This window comes from Canis lupus, chromosome 8, assembly GCF_048164855.1.
Source record: "Canis lupus baileyi chromosome 8, mCanLup2.hap1, whole genome shotgun sequence".
Classification (NCBI taxonomy): domain Eukaryota; kingdom Metazoa; phylum Chordata; class Mammalia; order Carnivora; family Canidae; genus Canis; species Canis lupus.
This window is the reverse complement of record NC_132845.1, coordinates 6852805-6875001: the sequence shown is the minus strand read 5'-3', so window position 1 is coordinate 6875001 and position 22197 is coordinate 6852805. Positions and strand designations below refer to the sequence as shown.

Genomic DNA, 22197 nt, shown 5'->3' with positions numbered 1-22197 from the left:
CTGGACCAGATGGATTTCACAGATATCTACAGAACTTTACATCCAAACTCAACTGAATACACATTCTTCTCAAGCGCACATGGAACTTTCTCCAGAATAGACCACATATTGGGTCACAAATCGGGTCTGAACCGATACCAAAAGATTGGGATTGTCCCCTGCATATTCTCGGACCATAATGCCTTGAAATTAGAACTAAATCACAACAAGAAGTTTGGAAGGACCTCAAACACATGGAGGTTAAGGACCATCCTGCTAAAAGATAAAAGGGTCAACCAGGAAATTAAGGAAGAATTAAAAAGATTCATGGAAACTAATGAGAATGAAGATACAACCGTTCAAAATCTTTGGGATGCAGCAAAAGCAGTCCTAAGGGGGAAATACATCGCAATACAAGCATCCATTCAAAAACTGGAAAGAACTCAAATACAAAAGCTAACCTTACACATAAAGGAGCTAGAGAAAAAACAGCAAATAGATCCTACACCCAAGAGAAGAAGGGAGTTAATAAAGATTCGAGCAGAACTCAACGAAATCGAGACCAGAAGAACTGTGGAACAGATCAACAGAACCAGGAGTTGGTTCTTTGAAAGAATTAATAAGATAGATAAACCATTAGCCAGCCTTATTAAAAAGAAGAGAGAGAAGACTCAAATTAATAAAATCATGAATGAGAAAGGAGAGATCACTACCAACACCAAGGAAATACAAACGATTTTAAAAACATATTATGAACAGCTATACGCCAATAAATTAGGCAATCTAGAAGAAATGGACGCATTCCTGGAAAGCCACAAACTACCAAAACTGGAACAGGAAGAAATAGAAAACCTGAACAGGCCAATAACCAGGGAGGAAATTGAAGCAGTCATCAAAAACCTCCCAAGACACAAGAGTCCAGGGCCAGATGGCTTCCCAGGAGAATTTTATCAAACGTTTAAAGAAGAAATCATACCTATTCTCCTAACGCTGTTTGGAAAGATAGAAAGAGATGGAGTACTTCCAAATTCGTTCTATGAAGCCAGCATCACCTTAATTCCAAAGCCAGACAAAGACCCCGCCAAAAAGGAGAATTACAGACCAATATCCCTGATGAACATGGATGCAAAAATTCTCAACAAGATACTGGCCAATAGGATCCAACAGTACATTAAGAAAATTATTCACCATGACCAAGTAGGATTTATCCCTGGGACACAAGGCTGGTTCAACACCCGTAAAACAATCAATGTGATTCATCATATCAGCAAGAGAAAAACCAAGAACCATATGATCCTCTCATTGGATGCAGAGAAAGCATTTGACAAAATACAGCATCCATTCCTGATCAAAACTCTTCAGAGTGTAGGGATAGAGGGAACATTCCTCGACATCTTAAAAGCCATCTATGAAAAGCCCACAGCAAATATCATTCTCAATGGGGAAGCACTGGGAGCCTTTCCCCTAAGATCAGGAACAAGACAGGGATGTCCACTCTCACCACTGCTATTCAACATAGTACTGGAAGTCCTAGCCTCAGCAATCAGACAACAAAAAGACATTAAAGGCATTCAAATTGGCAAAGAAAAAGTCAAACTCTCCCTCTTCGCCGATGACATGATACTCTACATAGAAAACCCAAAAGTCTCCACCCCAAGATTGCTAGAACTCATACAGCAATTCAGTAGCGTGGCAGGATACAAAATCAATGCCCAGAAGTCAGTGGCATTTCTATACACAAACCATGAGACTGAAGAAAGAGAAATTAAGGAGTCAATCCCATTTACAATTGCACCCAAAAGCATAAGATACCTAGGAATAAACCTCACCAAAGATGTAAAGGATCTATACCCTCAAAACTATAGAACACTTCTGAAAGAAATTGAGGAAGACACAAAGAGATGGAAAAATATTCCATGCTCATGGATTGGCAGAATTAATATTGTGAAAATGTCAATGTTACCCAGGGCAATATACACGCTTAATGCAATCCCTATCAAAATACCATGGACTTTCTTCAGAGAGTTAGAACAAATTATTTTAAGATTTGTGTGGAATCAGAAAAGACCCCGAATAGCCAGGGGAATTTTAAAAAAGAAAACCATATCTGGGGGCATCACAATGCCAGATTTCAGGTTGTACTACAAAGCTGTGGTCATCAAGACAGTGTGGTACTGGCACAAAAACAGACACATAGATCAGTGGAACAGAATAGAGAATCCAGAAGTGGACCCTGAACTTTATGGGCAACTAATATTCGATAAAGGAGGAAAGACTATCCATTGGAAGAAAGACAGTCTCTTCAATAAATGGTGCTGGGAAAATTGGACATCCACATGCAGAAGAATGAAACTAGACCACTCTCTTTCACCATACACAAAGATAAACTCAAAATGGATGAAAGATCTAAATGTGAGACAAGATTCCATCAAAATCCTAGAGAAGAACACAGGCAACACCCTTTTTGAACTCGGCCATAGTAACTTCTTGCAAGATACATCCACGAAGGCAAAAGAAACAAAAGCAAAAATGAACTATTGGGACTTCATCAAGATAAGAAGCTTTTGCACAGCAAAGGATACAGTCAACAAAACTCAAAGACAACCTACAGAATGGGAGAAGATATTTGCAAATGACATATCAGATAAAGGGCTAGTTTCCAAGATCTATAAAGAACTTATTAAACTCAACACCAAAGAAACAAACAATCCAATCATGAAATGGGCAAAAGACATGAACAGAAATCTCACAGAGGAAGACATAGACATGGCCAACATGCATATGAGAAAATGCTCTGCATCACTTGCCATCAGGGAAATACAAATCAAAACTACAATGAGATACTACCTCACACCAGTGAGAATGGGGAAAATTAACAAGGCAGGAAACAACAAATGTTGGAGAGGATGCGGAGAAAAGGGAACCCTCTTACACTGTTGGTGGGAATGTGAACTGGTGCAGCCACTCTGGAAAACTGTGTGGAGGTTCCTCAAACAGTTAAAAATAGACCTGCCCTACGACCCAGCAATTGCACTGTTGGGGATTTACCCCAAAGATACAAATGCATTGAAACGCCGGGACACCTGCACCCCAATGTTTCTAGCAGCAATGGCCACTATAGCCAAACTGTGGAAGGAGCCTCGGTGTCCAACGAAAGATGAATGGATAAAGAAGATGTGGTTTATGTATACAATGGAATATTACTCAGCTATTAGAAATGACAAATACCCACCATTTGCTTCAACGTGGATGGAACTGGAGGGTATTATGCTGAGTGAAGTAAGTCAGTCGGAGAAGGACAAACATTATATGTTCTCATTCATTTGGGGAATATAAATAATAGTGAAAGGGAAAATAAGGGAAGGGAGAAGAAATGGGTGGGAAATATCAGAAAGGGAGACAGAACGTAAAGACTGCTAACTCTGGGAAACGAACTAGGGGTGGTAGAAGGGGAGGAGGGCGGGGGGTGGGAGTGAATGGGTGACGGGCACTGGGTGTTATTCTGTATGTTAGTAAATTGAACACCAATAAAAAAAAAAAAAAAGAATAAACCAAGAAAGAAAATAAAAAAAAAAAAATAAAAAAAAAATAAAAGGGAAGATTATTTTAACCTTGGGGAAAAAAAAAAAAAATTAAATGTCCCCCAAGTGTACTGCTCTTCTATCTCCTACTTTAATTCCCCAACAGACAAACTGGTGGACAGAACGGGTCAACAGTAAATTGCTTGTCTCTCAAGAGATTTCATACATAGAAACTACTAGGGTCTAAGACAATATACTGCCTGAGGGGTAAATTCATTTTGAAAATAAGCATCATAAATAGCTACTTGAAATTATGCCAATTCTTAACAAACTATCCTTAGAATGCCCAAGAAATAATGTTTAAAACAGGAATTTTCTAATACTTATGAAGACCTTTAGATATTCAGTCTTTGAATAGTACTTCAGAGATAGGAGTACAGCTGGAAAATTCTTCATCCATCTCATTTCCTGAGCTAGACAGGAGAATTAGCATTTTCAATCTTAACGGTTAACGTAAAGTCAGTGAATTTCCCTTTACTAAGGGAAATAAAATCCCTCCAACTCTTTCTCAATAGAAAGTAATTCAAGATATTTTTCTTCTTTCACTGTAAGAAAAATGAATACAACTCCATGAGGTAAAATAAGATTACCATATATTCACCCACCTATCTATTTGATACACTGAATGATCAACTATCAGTTTATTATCTAAATAACAAACACTTACTGAATATCTATTATCATCTATATTCCAGGCCCCAAATCTTGTGTTTATGTCTATGGGGGATACAAAATTTTCTACCTGACATGATAATGGAACACAAGAGGCTCAATGAAAGAAACATATTATTATAGTGAAAGAGACATGTTCATAAGCAACTGATTAAGGTAATTGTAAGTCTCATGAGAGAGATTCAAAATTCTAAGAGGAAGGGGAACTCATTTCCAGCTCTAGTCAAGAAAAGCTTAAGTAAGATGGAATATTTGGAATGACTCAATGGATAGAACGTAGAATGAAGGGCATTCTGGAGGGAAGAAACAGCTAGAGTAGATACATTAGAAATCCTGGTATACAGGTCAAAATGATGAAATTACAAGAAAATGTGGCAGAAATATAGGTTACAGTTAAGTAGTGAAATGTTATATAAGGTTATTTAAGGAGTAGTAAACAAATGGAGATAATAAAGCAGCAGTTAACAAACGTTAGTGTGTTTAAGAATCATCTAAAGACTGGTTAAAAAGGTAAATTCCTAAGCCACAGGAAATCCTCGAAAATCTAGGATAGTCCCTAGTATCGTGGGTGATTCTAATGTAAGTAATTCTAGGACTATATTTTGAGAAATATTCATAGAAAACTTTTAACACTAGGCTAAGGAGTTTCACCTTAATTTGGTAAGAAACAACCAAAAGTTTCTGAACAGAGAAACATGATAAAAGTTTTGCTTAGGAGACAATCTGGTAGATGTTTATAGGATGGATTGAAAAAGAGAGAGAATCTACTGCATAGTCCTAATGAGGAGTGATTAAGGATTCAAAGATGATTCTAATGGGTCACTAGGAGATTTGGAAACACAAAGAAATGAGAAGATTTTTCAGATTATAAATTTAATTTTGCTCCTTATAGTAAAGAGTAAAAACATAAATTGAGATTTCAAGAAGAAATACAGACAAAAATATATAGATTCAAAGTCAAGAAGTGAAAATGGAAGCTAAGGAAGGATGACCTCACCAAGAATATAGTTTTAAACACAGAAAGAAGGGCAAAATCTTAGACAAAATTCCATTTAATGAGTGAAATGATAAAAAGCACTAGTGAAATACACAAAAATAAATTCAAAATGGCTGAAGACCTAAATGTGAGATAGGAAACCATCAAAATCCTAGAGAGAATACAGGCAACAACCTCTTTGATCTCAGCTACAGCAACTTCTCACTAGACATGTAACTGGAGGTAAGGGAAACAAAAGCAAAAATCAACTATTGGGACTTCATCAAGATAAAATGCTTCTGCACAGCAAAGGAAATAATCAATAAAACTAAAAGGTAGCCTACAGAATGAGAAGATATTTGCCAATGACATATCTAATAATGGGTTAGTATCCAAAATCTATAAAGAACTTATTAAACTCACCACCTAAAAAACAAATAAACCAGTTAAGAAATGGGCAGAAGACATAAATAGATATTTCTCCAAAGAAGACATCCAGATGGCTAACAGACACATGAAAAGATGCCCAACATCACTCATTACCAGAGAAATACAAATGAAAACCGCTATGAGAGATTCCATATCACATTTGTCAGAATGGCAAAAATTAACACACAAGAAGCAAGAGGTGCTGACAAGGATACAGAGAAAGGGGAGCCCTCCTCTACTGTTTGCAGGAATGCAAACTGGTAATGTGTCACCACTCTGGAAAACAGTATGAAGGATACTCAAAAAGTAGGAAATAGAACTACCCTTCAAACCAACAATTGCACTACTAGGTATTTACCCAAAGGATACAAAAATACACATTCAAAGGGCTACATGCGGCCCAATTTTTATAGCAGCAATATCAACAATAGCCAAATTATGAAAAGAGCCCAAGTGTCATTGATTGATGAATGTATAAAGAAGAGGTTGTATATATATATACAATGGAATATTACTCAGCCAAGAATGAAGTCTTGCCATTTGCAAGATGGATGGATGGATGAATGTATGGAACTAGAGTGCATTATGCTAAGCAAAATAAGTCAGCCAGAGAAAGACAAATATCATATGATTTCACTTATACGTGGAATTGAACAAACAAATCAGAGGAGTATACAGGAGGGAGTAAAAAAAAAGTGAGAAAGAGAAGAAAAACCATAAGAGATTCTTCACAATAGAGTACAAACTGACAGTTGATGGAGTGAGATGGAGGGGGGTGGGTTAGATGGGTGATGGGTATTAGGAAGGTGCTTATTATGATGAGCACTGGGTATTGTATATAATGATGAATCACTGAATTCTACTCCTGAAACCAATATTGCACGGTACGAATTAACTAGAATTTAATTAAAATTTTGGGAAAAAAAAAAAAAAAGCACTGGTGAAGAAAGAAAAAAGGGGTATTTAGAGGTAGGAAAATGAAGACATCCAGGAAAGGACAATTCCACAGTAGCCAAGACAGGGAAGAATTATTAAAAGGAAAGGAGGGGCAGTATCAAATATCACAGAGAGACCAAGGAAGATAAGAAGTGGGAAAAAAAGGCCTTAAGAGTTTATTATTAATTGGTATTTTACAAAGTTTCATTGGTGTGATAACAAGAGATCTAGTTTGCAAGTGGAATATGGAAGAAGCAAGTAGTTATTACTCTTAAGAAGTTGGCAGTAAAAAGCAGAGACGTATCTTTTGCGAAGTAAAATAATAAAGAAGGATTTCTTAGGAAAAAACCTAAGCATATTCATTAGAAAAATAAAAGCCAGTGAACAAAAAATAAGGATGCAAAAAGAAGAATGGGAACAAGGGGTGCCTGGCTGGCTCAGTTAGTGGAGCATATCCTGACTCTTGATCTCAGGGATGTAAGCTCAAGCCCCACATTCAATACAGAGAAATCCTTAAAAAAAAAAAAAAAAAATCTTTAAAAAAAAATGGGACATCCGGATGGCTCAGTCAGTAGGACACCTGACTCTTGCTCTCAGTGTTGTGAGTTCCAACCCCATGTTGTTGTGTAGAGGTTATTTAAAAAATAAAATATTTTTAAAAAGAGAGAAAAGAAACTGGATGACGTTATATTTTATTGGATATGGAAAGAAAGAAGGTAGAAAACTTAACCTCAAATAAGTTGAAAGGTAATCTCTTCCTCTGAGATAGAAAGGAAGAAAACTGAGTGAAAAACAGAAATTCCAAAATAGAGTTTTTAAGGACCAAAAGTTCAAGGATTCATCAAGATAACCTCAAGCCTCTCAAAAAGTATAGGAAGTGAATTTTCTATAGAGAGTGAGGACATTGAGAGTTTAGGAAGAGTAGAAATGTTCTGAAAGAGTTGAGGTAAAGGAACTATACAGATCAATAAAAGGGGGAAAATTATCCAATAAAATATTTGACTAAAGGTAGAATATATGAATTTGCAGTAGATCAAGTTACTTGCCTTGAATATATTTTGAGAATCATTATTAGGAAAGCTAAAGCCTAGAAAGCAACTGGAGAAGGCTTGTCATAATTTGAATTTGGCAAGATGAAGTCTGAGGAACTAGGTAAAGCACAACACTGCCAAAATTAAAGGATTAAAAGGATTCGAATGGCGGATTAGGCAAGTCAAGTCATAAAGTCAGTCCAGGAGCTCAAGAGACTGAAGGGATACAATAAAAATTGAAAGCAGGTTAAGAAAGAGCAAAAACAAAGGCAACTGTTACTACTGAAGAAGATCTCCTAATGCACCTACCTTAGTTTACTAAACACACGCATTCTTAAAACATAAAGCAACCTGATATTAAGAAAAAAGGTTTCCAAATTTTGAGTCAATAGATTTGAGTTCAGTGTTGAATCTACTGCTTCCTAACACTTAACCTCTGTGAACCTCAGCTATAAAAATGTGAGTAAAAAAACACAGCTTTATTATTAATATTATATTATAAAGACCTAACTGCTTCACGGAGAGTCATGAGGCTTATATATGATAATGGATAAGAGGTTTTTTTAAATTTTTTTATTGGAGTTAAATTTGCCAACATATAGCATAACACCCAGTGCTCATCCCACCAAGTGCCCCCCTTAGTGCCTACACCCAGTCACCCCAACACCCCACCCACCTCCCTTTCCACTACCCCTTGTTCATTTCCCAGAGTTAGGTGTCTCTCATGTTTTGTCACCCTCACTGATATTTTCATTCATTCTCTCTCCTTTCCCCTTTATTCCCTTTCACTAATTTTTATATTCCCCAAATGAATGAGACCATATAATGTTGGTCCTTCTCCGATTGACTTATTTCACTCAGCATAATACCCTCCAGTTCTATCCACATCGAAGCAAATAGTGGGTACTTGTCATTTCTAATGGCTGAGGAATATTCCATTGTATACCACATCTTTATCCATTCATCTTTTGATGGACACCAAGGCCCCTTCCACAGTTTGGCTATTGTGGGCATTGCTGCTAGAAACATTGGGGTGCAGGTGTCCCGGCATTTCACTGCATCTGTATCTTTGGGGTAAATCCCCAGCAGTGCAATTGCTGGGTCGTAGGGCAGGTCTATTTTTAACTCTTTGAGGAACCTCCACACAGTTTTCCAGAGTGGCTGCACCAGTTCACATTCCCACCAACAGTGCAAGAGGGTTCCCCTTTCTCCACATCCTCTCCAACATTTGTGGTTTCCTGTCTTGTTAATTGTCACCATTCTCACTGGTGTGAGGTGGGATCTCATTGTGGTTTTGATTTGTATTTCCCTGGTGGCCAGTGATGTGGAGCATTTTCTCATGTGCTTCTTGGCGATGTCTATGTCTTCCTCTGTGAAATTTCTATTCATGTCTTTTGCCCCTTTCATGATTGGATTGTTTGTTTCTTTGCTGTTGAGTTTAAAAAGTTCTTTATAGATCTTGGATACTAGCCCTTTACCTGATAGGTTATTTTCAAATATCTTCTCCCATTCTGCAGGTTGTCTTTAAGTTTTGTTGAGTGGTTTTTTTTGCTGTGCAGAAGCTTTTTATCTTGATGAAGTCCCAATGATTCATTTTTGCTTTTGTTTCCCTTGCCTTCATGGATGTATCCTGCAAGAAGTTGCTGTGGCCAAGCTCCAAAAGGGTGTTGCCTGTGTTCTCCTCTAGGATTTTGATGAATTCTTGTCTCACATTTAGATATTTCATCCATTTTGAGTTTATCTTTGTGTCTGGTGTAGGGAATGGTCTAGTTTCATTCTTCTGCACGTGGCTGTCCAATTTTCCCAGCACCATTTATTGAAGAGACCGTCTTTTTTCCAGTGGATAGTCTTTCCTGCTTTATCGAATATTAGTTGGCCATAAAGTTGAGGGTCCACTTCTGGATTCTCTATTCTGTTCCATTGATCTATGTGTCTGTTTTTGTGCCAGGACCACACTGTCTTGATGACCACAGCTTTATAGTACAACCTGAAATCTGGCATTGTGATGCCCCAGCTATGGTTTTCTTTTTTAATATTCCCCTGGCTATACAGGGTCTTTTCTGATTCCACACAAATTTTAAGATGATTTGTCCCAACTCTCTGAAGAAAGTCCATGGTATTTTGATAGGGATTGTATTAAATGTGTAAATTGCCCTGGGTAACATTGACATTTTCACAATATTAATTCTTCCAAGATACTAGCCAATAGGATCCAACAGTACATTAAGAAGATTATTCACCATGACCAAGTGGGATTTATCCCCGGGATGCAAGGCTGGTTCAACACTCGTAAGCAATCAACATGATTGATCATATCAACGAGAGAAAAAACAAGAACCATATGATCCTCTCAATAGATGCAGAGGAAGCATTTGACAAACTACAGCATCCATTCCTGATCAAAACTCTTCAGAGTATAGGGATAGAGGGAACATTCCTCAGCATCTTAAAAGCCATCTACGAAAAGCCCACAGCAAATATCATTCTCAATGGGGAAACACTGAGAGCCTTTCCCCTGAGATCAGGAACACGACAGGGATGTCCACTCTCACCACTGCTATTCAACATAGTACAAGAAGTCCTAGCCTCAGCAATTAGGCAACAAAAAGAAATAAAAGGCATTCAAATTGGCAAAGAAGAAGTCAAACTCTCCCTCTTTGCAGATGACATGATACTGTACATAGAAAACCCAAAAGACTCCACCCCAAAATTGCTAGAACTCATACAGCAATTCGGCAGTGTGGCAGGATACAAAATCAACGCCCAGAAATCAGTGCCATTTCTATACACGAACAATGAGACTGAAGAAAGAGAAATTATGGATAAGAGTTTTTAAAAACTCTTGATCTCATGACCATGACCTGAGCCAAAATCAAGAGTCAGACACTTAGCTGACTGAGCCACCCAGGCACCCTGTGAATTTTAATACTTACTTTATACTGCTTTATTTTCTCATCATAAAGTTAGTGTTAACTATAAGTACTATAGGAACTGAACTGTTTAACTTTTGTCTATTATCTTATTAGTTAAATTTGTTGGGAAAGGTTGAAATAAACCAAACCAAAAAGGTTGTGCAAAATAAAAAAAGATTTGTCTTATTTAAAATTAGGTTTTTATTTTAAATGTTTTAATTACCAATATTATTATACACTTAGATACAACACCACTATAAAAATGTACATTAAAAGTATTTTCTTGAATAGGAAAACCAATTCTTATTGCTCAAAAGTTTCTTACCAAAATTTGTCTGGTAATTTGAGCTGTGATCTCTTTGGCATCCAAGACAATTGATGGTGGGAGTGATGACACCTCTGCAGCTTTTAATCCTAAAATTATATACAATGGGGCTTCAATGTTGCTATTGCAGGTATTATGTTTATTTTAAGCAGTAATAATATTTTCTTCACAGATTTAAACTTCTATTATACAGGCATTTCCAAACTACTTAACAATTCTCAAAATTAAGCTTTCCAAAGTTCTAGATGACTAAATATAGAATATACAATACAATTTACTAATTATAAGATTTAATTAGTTGCCTAAGACATGACAAATTAGAATATCAATTACCTCTCAACATACCTCTGAGACGGTAGGGAAAACATGACAGGGAAAAGAAAAGGGGTAATTAGAAAACTAAATAATAACAACGAAATTGCAACTACAAATGCAGTTGGTTAATAAAAGATCAAAGGATATGAACTTTCCAAGGGAGGGGAGATAACCCTAGTCATAGAAATAACCCTACGGTGAACATTCACCTGACTAACAGATCACTAAGAGAGAGATTTCTCACAAGATATAACTGTAGATGACTACTCTTCATGAAAATTCCAAGTACTATCTAGTATCCTCATGTTCCCTAAGCTTAATTTTATTATATAAATGCCACATAGGCTTTCTACTGTGTGCTAACAGTTTATTCCATGCACTACTTTAGAGGCAGTAGAAACAATACTAACACATTTATTGAGAAGTTATTAATTGCTAGGTACTACGTTAAGCAGTTTATATTTAATAATTCATTTAATCCTCAAAAGCCCTACATATATGAAAATTATCCCCATTTAATAGATGAAATTAAAGTTTATAAAAATTAAATATCTGATACAACTAAGTTATGCAGTTGATTTCTTATCTCAAATAGCAAATTAAAGATGCTTCCTTCCCCCCTCACAAAGGTCACATTTATAGCTAAAATAATTTTAGGAACTTTATATTTATAGATCATTTAAAAATTTTCTGAATCAGTGAGATTTTATACATGTCACATAATGATTTAGATAGAAAATATCTAATCAAGTTTACAAGTATCATATATGGTTTGATAATACAGTCCCTTTTAAGACTTTAGATTATGTAGTTCCCTGCATCTGAAGAAAACAGATGTTATTGAAAAGTGTGTAAGAAATATACAATTTCCAATTTATTTGTAACTTGCAAATATAAGCTAAATTATATTTTTCTAAGAATAGAAACTAATACTTCTGGGACTTTCATGTGTTGTAATTCTACATAAGTATTGATTAATATAAGTTTAAATATCAGCTTATGCATAAAATGTGAGCTTGACACAGAAAATACAGTCTTATAGCATAAACACTGAAAAGAATGACAGGAAAAGTTGCTTAGCTTGATAGCCAAGTAAAGGGGAGAAGAATTATGAGAATATGTAGAGTTTCAATAGTTATTACATAATTTCTATATGCAATACCGTAATTTTTCTCTTCTGTGAGTCCCTTACAAAGTTTGTAGGTATACAAGATTGCTTCTTTATTTCTTGAAGTGTCTTTTACATGCTGAACTTCAAAATGCATGTTTTCTACATTAGGATACAGGGCCTCTATATGACATAGTTCCAGGAAATGCGTAGCAAACAGTGTAAATGCCTAGAATATATAACAATGAATGTCAGTATTTTTTAAATGAACTAGAAAAAAACTTTGTTTGATTTTTCAAGTAGCTTGGCAGAGGTGTAGGAATGAAACTAATAATGGTCAATTCATCTCAAATGTTTGCAAATTTATATTCAATGAAAGAAACATGTTTATTATGTTTACACATCACATATATGATACATTACAGGAAAGAGAATAAAGTTAAAAATAAAATCCTAAAAAAATATCAAAAGTTGAGGCTTACCAGAAATAAAGCTGTTAAGGTAATCATTTATTAGAAAAGTAATCTACAAACAAAATCATAACATTTCTTTCAACTTTTAAAAAATCTTTAGTTTAAAAGTAGCTTCCCATCATATAACTATTTTTTAGAAAGTACAATCAATGGTTTGTCTTAAGTATTCGAATCACAAAGGTTTTTATTTTTTATATTTGCTTTGTGTTTGGGTTAGGTACTTAGAAGGAAAAAAGAAAAGACTGAGAATAATGTTTAGGACAATGATTCTTAAACTTTAGTAATCCCCTGAGGAGCTTGTTAAAGATGCAAATTCTTGGTACTTATCCCCCCCACTCCCCACCCCCCCCACCCCAGAATTCTCAATCAGTAGTTGTAATGTGGAGTCTCAGGAAACTATATTTTCCAGAAGTATTTTAGGTGACATTGATGCAGATGGTTCAAGTGACTTATGACCAGCACATGGTTTCCAGTCCTGAGCTACTAAACTAGACAGAGATACGAATAATTGATTATGTTTTGATATATTACCAGGAAAAATTATAAATATGTGATAAGTGGAAAAATAAAATGTTAAGATATTAAAAAGAAAATATTTGGGCTGGCAAATAGCTGATGTTATGTAAGGTGGGTGGCAAGATGTATAGGACAGAAAAATGAAAAAACTACTTAATAAACAGGAATATAAAATCAAATTTATAAAGCAACAGGAAAATATTTAGAAATTCAGTAAACCATTTAGAAGCTAAGGACCATGTTCATAATAACATTAATATCTTCAAAATTTGTGTCAAACCAACTATTACTCTTTACTACCAGAAATAGAGTCATCAGTATCTTTAATCAGATTAGAGGTGAAGTGGGGGCACCACGGTGCAGAGACCCAAACACTAGCTAAGAGGATGCCGGTGGCTGTGGGGACCTACTGACAGTCCCAGCCAAGGTGCTTCAACCGCATGAAGATGGGCTTTATGATGGGCTGTGCAGTGGGCATGGAAGCTTGCATGCTCTTCAGTACCTTTTCCTGTCTCAGGATTGAAATGTGAGATTGGGAGCCGATGGGTGGCATCAGAAAAAACATGATACAGAGTGGTGGCACCATTAGCATATTCATGGCCATTAGGATGGACATCCAATACTAATCAGGGCCATGGTTTTCTACTATATCTACCCTTTCCCACCAGTCCCAGACCATGCACTATAATAAAACAAGTCTGAGTAAAATAATAAAAATAAAATAAATCTAATCGGACTAGAGAGTCAATTCCAGAAATCCCAGATTTGATTCAGAAAATTCATCCTTAAAATTTTGTTGCTTTAGAACCACTCTCAATACCAAAATCTGTAATAGTCAGGCTTTTCCAGGGAAACAGAATAGGGTGTGTGTGTGTGTGTGTGTGTGTGTGTAGAGAAAGAGAGAGATTGATTGATTTACTATTAGGAATTGGCTCATATGATTATGGAGTGAAGAATCCCCAGGTCTACAATCAGCAAGAGCCCCAGGAGAGCCGATGCTGTCATTCCAGTCTGAGTCTAAAGGCCTCAGAACCAGAAGAGCAAATGGTATAGTTTTGGTCCTAATGCTGGCAGGCTCAAGATCCAGAAAGAGCTGACATTTCAACTCTAGTCCAAAGGCAGGAAAAATGATTCTCGACTGAAGGCAGTCAAGAAGTAATCCTCTAACTCCCAAGATGGTCAGCCTTTCCATTCTGTTCAGCTATTCACCTGGGCCCCACTCAAAACTGATAGGAATAGAGGAGCTGGAAGTCATGGACATAGAGCAGATGTGAGCCAGGGTGCCTATGCACACGCGAGCACACTCCTAGTCTGCCCAGGCCCACTGTGGTAGGGGCTAGAGGAGGTGCAGCATTGGCCACACTCTTCTAGCAAGGCGGCCCTGGCGGTGTGATTGAAGGCATGCCCTGATGTGGGCTCGAGGCCACCATTCCTGGTCCTCCACTGTGACTGTGTAGGCGTCCCCGCAGAGGCAGGTTGGCCTTACCTCTCATGGACGACTAGAGAAGATAGGCATCTGACTTTGACTCCAATGATGTATCCCTTGCCCTCCTTCTTCTTGGCACTGCCCCGACCCCACATTGTTCCAGGGACCAGTTCCTCCCTTACTTCCCAAGTTCCAGGCTGAAATTCATGATACACAGTATGCTAACAGAGGATCCTATTACCACTTGTCTTTCTCCCTCAGTCTATGACATGATATGTCAACTCAAGTTTGAAGTCAGAGAAAATTGTGATACCAATAGCATTGTAACTCAGAGGGATGAAGTATGCTGGAAGACAATCACAGACTCTGGGATTTATATAGGATCAGGCCAGGGTCTGCATTACAGGGAAAGCCTGAGGCTGCTGGGCCCTGTGTGTAAAGCTGGTCCACTCACATTTGTTATCTCTGACCAAGGGGCAGTTTGAAATTCAATATACACCATGGCTGTAGTGGAAAGCTTTTGCAGAATTATTTCTTGAAATATTTGATGCTTTGGAAAGTCTTCAATCTCCTGCTATTTCTCTTAGCTTAATGAAACTGACAGCATGTTGAGAACAGGCTTTGGGTGATACATTTTTTCTGAATGGCAAGGAATGCCCTTTCTTTTATTTACTGCTTTTTTGAGAGAGAGAGAGAGAGAGAGAGCGCGAGCGCGCGCATGCCATGGGGGAGGGGGCATAGTAGCAGCAGAGGAGAAGGGAGAGAATTCCAAGCAGCAGACTCCCCGCTGAGTGAGGAGCCCCATGCAGGGCTCTATTCCAGGACCCTGAGATCAGACCTGAGCCAAAATCACGTCAGATGCTCAAGTGACTGAGCCACTCAGGTATTCCAGGGATGCCCCTTTCTTCTTTTAAGAGATCTGTTTGCATCTAAGCAGCTTGCTCGGGTCTTCGGGCAGTCTGTGGTAGAAAAGTCTTCATTGGATCTCTATGTGGACTCAACCTACATAACATCTTATGGCATGGGTTTGCATCCCATCAAGAAATCCCTTCGAACTACTGTTCAGTGATGATACTGTTGACAGTGGGATTGGGTCAGCTGAAGAGTTACTTGCAACAAACTAAATTTCCATTGGCATACCGACCTTTCATAGCTCTTACAAACCTTTTGGCTATTTTGTCTGACATTACTTCTGAGGTACTTTCAATGTTAAAAGAAGTGATGAAGAAATACACTCTTATATTTAAAATCATGTAGCCATACTGAGAAGTTGCATTAATCAAGCCAAGTCACACAGGTTTGCCGACGGTGCATGTTGTTATTGACACAGCTAGAGATGGGACTTAGGAGAGTTTTTGCCATTAACAAATGTCCACAAGACTTCTGACTGCTAGTCAACAGCTCTTTATACCACCTGTGAGGAAATATTGGCAAAACACTTGAATGATGGTAAAAATCAATCAAATTCCTCTTTTCCTTGGAGAGCCTGCAATGGAATTTCTTTGGGATTCCCTGAACCATTGAGGAGGGTCCCCATAGAAGAGATCATTTAAGCCATGGGAAAATCAACTTACCCAAATTTCCAAAAGAAGCAATAAATCAATTGCTTGCATTTTCCATTGTACTTTTACTCAGATTAATTGACGAAGATCTATTAATAATGTTTAAGGAAAAAGCAGTGATAAAACAATTGGTTGGTTTTGCAGAAGACTACAGTGGTCTCTTCCATCCAGTTTCTTAGCCAAAAAAACATGCTGAGGGATGCCTGGGTGGCTCAGCAGTTTAGCGCCTGCCTTCGGTCCAGGGTGTGATCCTGGAATCCCAGGATCGGGTCCCACGTCGGACTCCCTGCATGGAGCCTGCTTTTCCTTCTGCCTATGTCTCTGCCTCTCTCTGTCTTCTGTGTCTCTCATGAATAAATAAATAAAATCTTTGAAAAAAAAAAAAAAAACATGCTTATCTGTGAGAAGGCATCATTAGAGTTTGGCCCTCCTGCCTTTGCCTGAAGAAGCTGAGGAAGCAACCAAATTAGAAAGTAATTCTGAAACAAATGCCTGTGGCTCTTTAATTACAAATATCATGTATGAGCTGTATCACCATATGAGAATCATTGTGTTGTCAGTGACCTGGACAGTCTTCCCGCTGAGAAGTGGCCCCAGGTGATCTGCCAATTCTGTGGCACCCCCGTCCCAACTTTGTTCTGTCTCAGATCAGAACCATTCTCCAAGTTCTCACTGGGCTTCAAAACATCAGCACACACTGCACCCACATGTGCAGCCAGCTTGCTGCCTCTGTGGAGCTGAGACACCAGCAGTGGGTAGAAAGGGGGTTGTGCTCCAGGCAAAGGAAGTAGTAATAAGCTTCTGTCTCCTGTGCTTTACCCAATTTTATTGCTGATTGCACTGGAATTGGTCAACATTCATGTAGTTCATGGAAAAAATACTTATGGGTATCAAATTCTTAAAGCTTTTACATTACAGGGGGAACGTGATAGCTTACACCAGCCAGCAGAAGAACAAGTGGAACAAAACTATCAATCTTACATGTACAGCCCTGTTTAAAATCTGACTTTTACTGAGAAGAAACAAATGTGAATATATTTAGTCAAGAAATCCACAAGTATGGGATGTCTGGGTGGCTCAGTGGTTGAATGTCTGCTTTTGGCTCAGGGAGTGATCCCAGAGTCCTGGGATGGATTTCCGTATCAGGCTCCTCTCGGGAAGCCTGCTTCTCCCGCCGCCTGGGTCTCTCTCTGCCTCTCTCTGTGTGTCTCTCATGAATAAATAAATAAAATCTCAAAAAAAAAAAAAAAAGGAATCCACAAATAAGGGAGTCTTATGAAAATACTTAATAAGTCAAGATGCTTTGGGCTACATCCAAAACCGAAGCCCAAATAGGCTTTACCAACAAGGAAATTAAAAGTCCAAAGGCTGGGTGGATTCCAAGGTCTGACTGATGAAAGATGAAGTTCCATCTCTTTGTGGCCTTCTCACGTGCTGTTCCTGAGTTTGTATGAACCTCAGGGTGGGTTCCCTCCTGGAATCAACTGGCCACAGAAGTTTGATCCCTCCATTATTATATAGTGTCCATAGGAGGGGGAACTTTTCACCCAGATGTCACCCAAAAAACTCTTGAAAACTGTCACTGTGGTCAAGACCCTGCCTCCTGTACTCACTCACTAGCCAAGCTGGGTAGGCATCCACTCCTGAGCCACCACTGGGGCACAGAGAGAGAGCTTGGGCGAATCTGGCCTCATCCCTGGAGCTGAGAATAAGGTTGGGTGATCTAGATCCCATGGGATAGAGTTGAGAAGAAGCAGCTCCTGGAAGGTATGGTGGGTCAACAGGTGCCAGGCAGCAGGATTGCTGGTCAGTGGGTATTCAGGAAAGCAGGAGACCGGGCATGTGTCTGGGTATGGAGGGTTATGTGCAGGAGCAGGGAGAACTGAGGGAGTAAGGGTCAGGGGTGCAGCTGCCCCAGTCCAGCTCGGAGAGCCAAAGTCTGAGATTCTGAAGAGCTCACTGGTCCCCTGGAATTGTCTGGAACATCTGGAAAGCCTCTGCTGTCTCAGGTGGCAGCAGCAAAGCCAACAGCTCTCAGGATCCCCTTTGAGGCTGTCCTGGACCCCAGGTCTGTCTATGCACTAGGCCTCACACAGTGAATCATGGCCTCTTCTCTACCTTCCAAACCTCCCTGGCAGGTTTTAGCCCACAGCCCTCCAAGGAAGGGCATTCATCATGTGTATTTCTTGCTTCTCTGCTGTCAGAGAACAGTACCAAGGAAACCATAAAGGAAAAGGATGGCGCTGTGGGATGACAGATATTCTAGCACGTTCCATCCACTCCTTTGCCACTACCACCCCCTTTTAAACTAAACTCCTTGGTAAAAACAGAGAACACTGAGCTTCTTTCCCTGTAATGCAGCCTTCTCTCATCCAAGTGTAGACCCCAAATCCCATATGTCATGTTTCTGCTCCTGGGACATGTCCTTTTACAGTGTCTCCACTGGACTCTAATTTAAATGATTTATAGGATTAACTACTCTTAACCCTCCTTATGTTGGAGCTGTAATGGAACAGAGGAAATAAAAATTGATATTTACCAAGCAATCTGCTTTACTCTGTCTACCAGTTCAAATACAAATCTCATTCAGAAACCCTTACAGATAAACTCAAAACACTGCGTGACAAAATGTCCAGTACTCTGTAGTCCAGTCAGGTTGACATACAAAATTAACCACTGCATATACTAATTAGCTCTTAACCCTAACAAGTAATACATGTATCTTATTTCTATGAGAAATTCTGATCGACTGACATAGATTCAGTATTTTACAAAGACTAATGTTATCTCAACATTACTTTTGATTTATCATATACCTTTCAAGTATAAGTAAGATTTTTCTCATTCTCTATAATAAATCATTATGTACTGTCATTTAATGTAAAGATCATCATCTAAGGGATATTTCAAGGTACTTCAAATATGGAAAAAATATTTTTAAGTTTTTTCATACCTGTATATATTTTGAGTGATCATCTAAAAAGATATTTTACAAATTAGCTTAATAAAATAGAGCAAAAATCATAGTCTGTTTTACTTGATTTGTGAAAGATTTGTTTTCCTTAAAGAAATGAAATCTTAGTTGGATAAGTAAAATAAATTTTCTATAAAGTGACCTCAGATGCCTAGTGTTTCACTTCATGTTGTGACATCATAGTCAATGTTATTATCCATGGAGACAATTATTGAAATGTTTTCATGTTTTGCTCTTTAATTTGATTATATTAAAGCTAAATGATTGGTTTTGATATTGTTTCTTGATTTTCTCCTTTGTCTACATCATGACTATCATACTAGCTGTTCCTGCTTCCATCAGAAATGAAGTAATAGGGCAGCCCGGGTGGCTCAGCGGTTTAGCGGCCGCCTTCAGCCCAGGGCCTGATCCTGGAGACCCAGGATGGAGTCTCACATCAGGCTCCCTGCATGGAGCCTGCTTCTCCCTCTGCCTGTGTCTCTGCCTCTCTCTCTCTCTCTCTCTCTCTGTCTCTCATGAATAAATAAAATCTTAAAAAAAAAAAAAAAAGAAATGAAGTAACAAAAATATAAATGCTATGGTATGCCTTTGTTACCTAAAATTGCTTAAAGAGCTATTTGTAGGCGCCTGTAAAATCCAATCATGATAAATATATAAAGGATACATCAAGGGGTCCCTGGGTGGCTCAGTTAGTTGAGCATCAGACTCTTGGTTTCCACTCAGGTCACTGACTCACAGTTGTGAGATCAAGCCCTAAATCATCTCTGCACTCAGCAGGTTATCTGTCTCTTCCTTTCCCCACCCCCCCCGCCCCCTGCTCACACATGTGTGAGCTCTCTCACTCTCAAATAAATAAATACTCTTTAAAAAAGGACTCAAAATTAATACACTTAAAAGAGAAGAATACCTTTAAGCTCAGCAGATATTCACAAACAGCGTAACAAATGCCAATACCTTCTTCTGTACTGGTACCTCTGCCAAGTTCATCAATTAATATGAGTGATTTGTTATTAGCATTATGTAGAATATATGCTATCTGAAAAATATAATTTTAATATTATTCATTGTAACTAAACAGCTGTCACTACCATTTTTAGAAATGAGGAAAAATCTAGTCATACTCTTTATTGGTTCATCCGAAACATTTTTTATAAAGATATCCAGCTGAGTAGAAACTAACACATTGCTTTTCTTCTAAAAAATCTCATGACTAATAATTTTAACAGAATAGCTGATATGTATATAAACAGATACACACATATGTGTATGAGACAACACAGAGTAAATGACCATTATCTAAAATATACATATTTTAGATACAGTGAAATAAAACTAAGTATGTATTAAATGTTTAAGTAAAGTGCAAAAATGGTTATTTTCTTCTCCACAGATGACTGATCAATTGTCATAAAATACTCAAAACTATTTCTCAAGTTTATTTTAATATCTCTATAGCCAGTAAAGACTGAAGGAAAAACTAAGGGAAAAGTATCCAAGTCCACTGATTGCTATTTAAACAAATAAATTTAAATCCATGCTCAACAAAAACCAAGAATTGACAGAAATGCTCCTTCTCCACTGAAGAGTATTAACCTCTCTCTCAAAAAATATAATTAAACCCACATCATGTACTGACACAATAGTATTTCACAGCCATTTTACCTTTCTATAGGACTAAGCTTTTTGAGAGCTATGACCATTTAAAAATACACCTTGAGGATCTAGTATTTTGCTATTTGTCCCACAGATAATACAAACTAAATAATTATGTAAGAGTCATATACAGTGGCACAAATAATACTATTCTTTCCCTATCTACAAAAAGTTATCCAGCTCTACAGTGATCCATTAATTCCCACCTACTGAAGATAGCCCGACAGCTATAATGAATACCTTTAGCCCTTCAAGTCTATTTGATATTTGCTCAGATCAGAAAAACAGTTATAGAAAGTGAAAATTCTAAAGGATTGCACAAGAGGATGATTTTTAAAAGCATTCTAACACAGTAATCTTTCATTTTAAAATCAAACCTAAAAGGAACAATAAGATACAGTGCAAGATGGTCCTGAACAGGTCATTGTTTTCTGAAAGACTTTTCTATATTCCATACAAGAACATGAAAGCATGGTTTTTTGTTCAACAGCACTAGCTTTCTCTTTAAAACCATATTTTTCGAAGAAATCTTCCCTTCCATTTCCACATAAGACAGAAATTAGAAGCTGTCTTTGACTGCCCTCTGGCTCTTGCAGAGGAATATAAGCACAGCTGCGTGTTTTAGTATAAGGATACTTTCTTACATAATAATTGACTATTAGTGGAAGAATTTAACATATGTTTAACATGAGGAAAGTTTGGTTTGGGTACCTCTTTCATTTCCTTCATGAATGTTGATGAATTTGTTTCAATATCATCATCGGTACTGATTCTTGTAAAAATCTGTTCAGCAATTCTAAAGGAAGAATATTCTGCTGGAACATATGATCCTGTAAAATATAAGGTCAATGTAAATTGAAATGCTTTTATAAAATATAAGTACTAATATTTTGTACTTTTTACTAACTCAGATTATTTATTAGCCTAGCTAAGGATTACATAGTAGAAAGATCACTGGATATAGTTAGACAACATGGCCCAGGCTCTGTCATTTATCGTACATCCTTGGGCAAGTAGACTCTCCCAGTCTCATCTTTCTCACATATAAATGGAAATACTTGCCTTTACTATTAGACAAAACTATATTCAAAATAGGAAAATTCGAAGGAAATGTTTATGAATCTCAAGTTGATAAAACTGTTACAGAATGATGTATTAGGAAATATCTGTTATTAGACATGTATAGAAATATCCAGAATCAGAACGAAAACAAAACATAATTTTTTTTAAAAAAGGTGAGTCTTTATCCATGAGACTTTTTCTACCTGAGAAGTTATCATGTTAACCAATCGAAAATATTCACCTTTTTTTTTTTAAGATTTTATTTAT

General features: G+C 37.5%; 1 protein-coding gene and 3 pseudogenes across 7 annotated transcripts in view; 3 read left to right on the top strand and 1 right to left on the bottom strand.

Annotated features, from left to right (window-relative positions):
* The window catches only part of MSH4 (mutS homolog 4), an 84749-nt gene that overhangs the window by 5163 nt on the left and 57389 nt on the right, over nt 1-22197 (bottom strand). For 4 of the 7 annotated variants that reach the window (XM_072834092.1, XM_072834093.1, XM_072834095.1 and 1 more), the window contains exons 16-19: nt 21580-21698; nt 20123-20251; nt 12319-12493; nt 10842-10930 (exon numbers count right to left, since the gene is read on the bottom strand). In XM_072834092.1, the coding sequence (XP_072690193.1) occupies nt 10842-10930; nt 12319-12493; nt 20123-20251; nt 21580-21698 (512 nt within the window). Of the gene's footprint in view, nt 1-10841; nt 10931-12318; nt 12494-14739; nt 14877-20122; nt 20252-21579; nt 21699-22197 lie in introns of those variants that run through there. The other 3 variants (XR_012034835.1, XR_012034836.1, XM_072834094.1) reach the window with 3 other exon arrangements.
* On the top strand, nt 13640-13879 carry LOC140637705 (reactive oxygen species modulator 1 pseudogene; annotated as a pseudogene).
* LOC140637704 (endoplasmic reticulum membrane-associated RNA degradation protein pseudogene) lies at nt 15016-16465 on the top strand (annotated as a pseudogene).
* Nucleotides 16759-18495, top strand: LOC140637703 (endoplasmic reticulum membrane-associated RNA degradation protein pseudogene; annotated as a pseudogene).